This window comes from Halyomorpha halys, unplaced genomic scaffold (genome assembly GCF_000696795.3).
Source record: "Halyomorpha halys isolate HHAL.00 unplaced genomic scaffold, Hhal_1.1 Scaffold953.1, whole genome shotgun sequence".
In the NCBI taxonomy this organism is placed as follows: domain Eukaryota; kingdom Metazoa; phylum Arthropoda; class Insecta; order Hemiptera; family Pentatomidae; genus Halyomorpha; species Halyomorpha halys.
Genome location: NW_027110139.1, coordinates 211,003 through 217,002, shown reverse-complemented (window position 1 = coordinate 217,002; position 6,000 = coordinate 211,003). Strand labels below are relative to the sequence as shown.

Sequence of the window (6,000 nt, the reverse complement as noted above, 5' to 3'; positions counted from 1 at the left end):
TACTCTCAATCCATATAATTGTTTCTTATTATTCTTTTTATTTTCATATTCTTAATTAAATTATATATTTTCTTACAGTAACAAAAGTTCTAAGAATAATTACATTTCATTGAATACAAATGGATTATTATTAAAATGATATAGCAGTTTGTTGTTTTTAGTATTCAATATTAATAATCGCTGAATAAGGGACATTTTTATCCTATGGTATTATTTATAGAGGAATTCCTGCAACTTGTAGACCCTTCAATCAAGCAAATCATGGCCCTTCAAGAAAATTGATTTAGTTACTCTTAATATAATAAAGATAAGATGCCTAAGAAATATTGAGGAAATATTTTGTTAATCTAGAGATAGAAGCCAAGGATAGCCAGGAAAGTTTAACAAAAGGAAGTCAAGATTCCCCAAGAAGGGAGTTTGAATGGTGAAGGAGATAAGAATTGACAACCAATAAAGGTTACTGTTTTAAGATTTATAGAAGAAACCCTCTCCCCACAATAGGCAGGCATTTGTTTCCAATGATAAAATTTAAAATAATACAGCTCATTGAGGTTGAAGGTTTTATACTTTTAAATTAAAACAAAGAAGCATGAAAAATTTAGAGAGGTTGTGAAATTATACCAAGAGGAAGGTGAAAGGATGATTCATCAAAATTATTATTTTTATTAATATTTGTAAGCTTATTATTTTCTAAATTATAATCTATCTAGATATTAAATATTTTTTAAAAAAGATTCTAATTAGCATTTTTTGGTTTCGGTATACAATTCTTGAAATAATATTTGAATTATTTTGTATTTCTAGTAATTTATAGTAAGCATTCAAAAATAATAATTCTATTTTTTTTTTTTTTACTATATTTTCTTACCATTAACAATGGTATAAAATATAAGAGGTACTTAAAAATTATATATTTAAAATTTTGTGCAATTGAAAATTTAAAATTTTCATCTCAAGTACTTAATATTTGTGTTTTCAGATTATTATTGAAGGAATTTGGGGTTCAAGCAGATCTAATGGATTTATTGCGTTTGATGACATTACTTTTTTTGGTGGATCTTGTTCCAGTGAGTAATATATTTTAGTTTTTAACCTAAGAATGTTTGAAATGAGCTTAATGCTTAGAAAAAAAAATGCTAATTTGTTAAAATTAGAAACTTATTTTACTTCAGCTAAAATGAAGCATTAAATCTTATATATATTTATTTTTTTTATAATTTTAGCTATGCCAAGTGGTGCAATGGTAAGAACTGGTGAATGCAGATTTGAGCGTGACATGTGTGGATGGAAAAATGCTACAGAAAAAAGTTCACCTTCATGGAGAATGGCTACTAGTACCAGACGGCCAGCTAACCTTGCTGATAAAACCTTTGGAAGCCCTGGTAACAATTTAATTTCCATAAAGATATCAATATAAACAGTTATGATTAGTAACAACACAATTTCCTTTTTTACCAATTGACGCACAGTATCATTACCATCTACAGGTATATGAGCTTAATACTCTATTATTTTACCTTGCTGGCTGAGTATAAGTGATTGACAATCCACAGGATAAAATTGTGGCCTCAAAATCAGGAACCCTAGCTTATGGCACACATTTTATAAAGGTTCGGCATCCCTGTTCTAGCTTATATATTGACAAGGTGAGACCACACATTTGGGACCACTGATTTCAATGAAACTATAAAGTATGCCTAAAAAAATTTCTTTACAAAATATCAAGTCAAATTCGTTTTTAGGGTCCTCAAAAACCCTTAAATATGAATTTTCATAGATTACAAAATATATTACCTGGCACGCCTTGCACCGTCAGTCATCAGAAACTTGTGTGATATAGGTACACAATTGAAACAATTCAGACCCACTGCCATTGCAAATTGAGCCAGGTAGAATATTTTTCGTATTTTATGAAAATTCATATCAAAGGGTTTTTGAGGACATTAATAACAAATCTGACTTCATTTTTTCTAAAGAAAATTTTTTCGACCTACTTCATAAGAACTGATTTTTGGTTTTTGTGATTATGAATTTATTTAAGCTCAATTAATACCATTGACTATATTTTTTTTTTTATTCATCCAAAAACAGAACAGCATTAAAATAATTTAGACCAACAAAACAACCTATGTGGGACAAAATTTGTTTTAATGGAGAAGTAAAGTTGATATTCATTTTTTGTACCTTAAGAAATCCTTGAATACGAATTTTCATAGTAATAAAAAAATAAAAAATTTTACTCATACTTTTCGCCTAACTGGGCCTCTAATTTCTTTTCAAAAATCATAAAAATTGTAATAACTTCAACATTACACCACTAATCTACACAAAACATAAAGGTGGCTTAGAAACCTCTAAACTGCACAAAATGGTATAAATTTGACCTTTGCAAATGAATTAGAATGGGAGATATAAAATAAAACATGTGAGAAAATTTTTTTTCCATATAAAGGCATAAAATTTAAAATATATTGACATGATTTGAAAGAGCAGAAATTCAGCTTCCCAACAGCCATAGTTATGTATAATTGTTATAACATTATGAGGAGTTATGAATTTATTTCATGAATGAAAGGCAACCGAAGAAAAAAAATCCTCCAAAAATCCATTTTGGAAAGGGATTGGAAAAATTTTTAGTTTTTGATTTATATTAAAATTTGTATTTAAGGGTAAATACACTAAAACCAAATCATACTCTGTTTTTCCTCAACTTAATTTTTTTTTTCTACATTACAGGAAGTAGCTTTTGGTTTTTATAATTTTTTACACCTTTAAACTCATTTCATACAATCAATAATCTTTTGTCCATATTTTACACAAAAAATTTATTTGCATATAATAATTATTAAATATGTACAGAACAAAGGTGGAACATAAAAAATTTCTTAAAATATATAAATTTTTTATATATAAATCTTAGCTCCTAGGCCACATCAACAAGAACATTTGGACATGTGTCTTATATTTTTCGACCTAGTATAACCAAAAAAGTTTCATTGAAATTGGTGATCCGACATGCTTAGCCTCTCCTTGTGATCTAAGGTGACTTTGTCCTGTCTCAATGGTTAAATCTTTTTACTGCTTCTGATAGAACTTCTTTCGTAATTTGTTTTTATTACTTACTATTATTGGATCATAGAATAAATTTGAAAGTTTTTTTTAAAGACCTCAAACAATAATTTTTCCCATTACATTTATTAATGGGATATTAATATTTTTTTAATGTTTAGACAATACAAACACCATATTATTTTGGTCTTCTCTACTTTATTTTTCAAGTTAACATAAAATTTAATTCATTAATACTTTGTTGGCAGATGGCTATATTTACTATGATCTGTTCAATCAAATGCTTGGGAGCAATATGGTACGATTAGCTTCACCATTGATTCAAGGAAGTGAAGAACAACAGATTTGTCTTTCATTCTGGTACGCAGCATTTGGTGCTGGAGATTCCGCTCTTATGCAAGTTATCAGACAAGATAACAGCAGCTCTAACAATGAAATGGAAAAGGTATTTTCTTCTAAATTGTTTTCAGTAATTATTCTAGATATTTTTTATTGGCTCTGTAAAATAACCAAAGAGGTACTTACTCCATGCATAAGAAATAAACTATTAAATACTATTTTATGAAATACATTTTTAAATATTAATTTAATAGGTCATGATAATGTTTATTATTTATAAATTATAATAAACAATGAACTATTTATTACCATTTGATAAGCTGTGAAGTAAAAAAAAAAATCCCAGCAGAGTATGACACCAACCAACTTAATTTGTTATGTTAATATATCAACCCAGTAGGCCTATTATTTGATTAGGTGTCGAAAATAAGTTTAACAGTTGGACAAAGTTTTTTTAAATAGATGAATTTTAGCTTATGAATATGTAATCAAACTTAGATAGATATAGGCTTATAGAGGCTTCTAATATGTAATCAAAATCAAGCATCATCAGTTCTTGGATGGGTACCAACTCATAACAAAAAGCCATATTTCTCCCCTTACACTCCCACCGGTTTAATGGCCCTCGTCAACCTACTAAAGGCTGCATTTAACCTAATGGAAGGTCACTGAGCGAGACTGTTAAGAAAGACCAGGATATTCACCCTCACCAAGTCGGACTTGTCTCCTGTTTAATGGAAGAAGGGAGCTATTCCTTCATCAGGGAGTTTATCTACAGGTTGAAGATGGTGGTGAACCCCACACACTTTACATTTAGAAGTGCTCAACATCCCAACAATGGTGAGCCATAGGAGCAAGAAACTGACCAAACTGAGACCAAGAGAACTAGAACAGTTTGGTGTCTTAAATGGGGCAGCTAGAAGGATACAGACCAGGAAGTCTGGACTTTTAGCAGGACAAAGTGCAGCCCCATCAGTAAGTCAATATCAACCAAATGTTAAACACTTGTTAAACTACATCTTTAATTAAAATACATTCTTTTCCAAAAATACTTTCCTTTTAAATTAATTACCAATGGAAATTAGTTCATGAACATTTTTAATTCATATTATTTCATTTTTCTTGATAAAAAACAAAACAACAGTGTTTTGTGTATTATTATTATTTTATAATGCACTCAATTTTACAAGTTCTATCATATCATTTTTTTTATTTCAACAGTATGGAGCTACCCCCTCCTGTTTTAAAACAATGGTAAAAGACTTTAATAATTCATGCTTTGCTAATTGATAAATTTATTTAACCATATCAATTTACTAGTAAAATATAGCTCAGTCCATAAAATGTTGAAGTCCATTAACATTTTGTTATCTATGTCATATAGTCATACTTTTTGCATATCAAATTAAAAATTCATTTCCTTAGGCATTTTTTTCAGCAGTATGTGTGAGGTGCTTACTGGGTAAAACAACTACATATTTACTATCTCTTTGGGCTATTCATATAGAACTGTAAGAATAGCCCTTATCTTGATAAAATGCTGATAGTTTCTATCTTTTTTTTTTTCATGCTATTCATAGATTTGGAGTTTAGAAGTAAAAAATGTGGATACGACAAGGCCATTGTGGATGCCAGCTCAGGTCACAGTTGATTCTAATACTGATTTTCATATCATTCTAGAAGGTCAAGCAACAAATGGTGGATTTGCTGTTGATGATATAACGTTCACACCAGGTTCCTGCCCAAGTAAGTAGAGTATTATCTTATCATATTATAGCTCACATTCACTTATATATTATGAATGAACAGGAATTAAACTGTTTTAGCCTTCTCCAGTAATTTTCATCGATATACATAAATATCCTCCTTAATACCCCTTATCCAAATGTATATTTTCATTCTCTTGTTTTTCATTTCTTGTATCATCCTTTCATAAAGTTTTTTTAGTGTGTATGCTAATTCCCACATTTAAAGTTTTTTCTGGTACACTATTAAATGTTTATATTTGTAATTATTAACCTTCTTACTTTAATAATTATTTGAGCATAGGGTGCCAGCATACAACTCATGCAGTTCCCTGCTCTACTTTTATTTTACTAGACAAAGGTTCCTTAAGGATATTTAAAAAAAAAAAAAATCATTTGGGTTTAAATGAAATCCCTACCAAAGCTATTATATTTTTTGAAGGCATATTCTTTTAAATTATAAACATGAAAATTTATGTATTTAAATAAATATGTTTGTATGTTATAAACAATGTTTCAAGAAATGTATATTATAAAACTGATCCATTCTAAATAGTAGGTCCACAATAACTTTTCCTTTATTTTTTGTTTAACAGCAAGGCCAGAGAAAGCAGAAATCAAAAATCAGGAGCTGCAGTCCACATAATTTGAAAGTAACGTAAGAATTCTCAAATATTAAGTTTATAACATAAAAAAATATGAATCTTATGTGAGGTAAAGCGTTTGTTCAGTAGCTTCAACTAGAGGAGGAAGAAAACATTCTTTTTGGTGAATAGTTCTTTTGCCGACCTTGCTATTGACAGAATCAATTCCGATAAAGATTGGAGGGAGAGGAATTGTTCTTTTG

The 6,000-nt window shown here is 29.0% G+C and overlaps 1 protein-coding gene across 2 annotated transcripts in view; it reads left to right on the top strand.

Moving 5' to 3' along the window:
- The window catches only part of LOC106687377 (MAM and LDL-receptor class A domain-containing protein 1), a 39,876-nt gene that overhangs the window by 31,131 nt on the left and 2,745 nt on the right, over positions 1 to 6,000 (top strand). Inside the window, exons 13-17 of one of the 2 annotated variants that reach the window (XM_067048267.1) lie at positions 980 to 1,067; positions 1,224 to 1,382; positions 3,318 to 3,514; positions 4,989 to 5,154; positions 5,750 to 5,806. In XM_067048267.1, coding sequence (XP_066904368.1) covers positions 980 to 1,067; positions 1,224 to 1,382; positions 3,318 to 3,514; positions 4,989 to 5,154; positions 5,750 to 5,799 — 660 coding nt within the window. In that variant the 3' untranslated portion in view covers positions 5,800 to 5,806. Of the gene's footprint in view, positions 1 to 979; positions 1,068 to 1,223; positions 1,383 to 3,317; positions 3,515 to 4,988; positions 5,155 to 5,749; positions 5,812 to 6,000 lie in introns of both variants that reach the window. The other variant, XM_067048266.1, reaches the window with a different exon arrangement.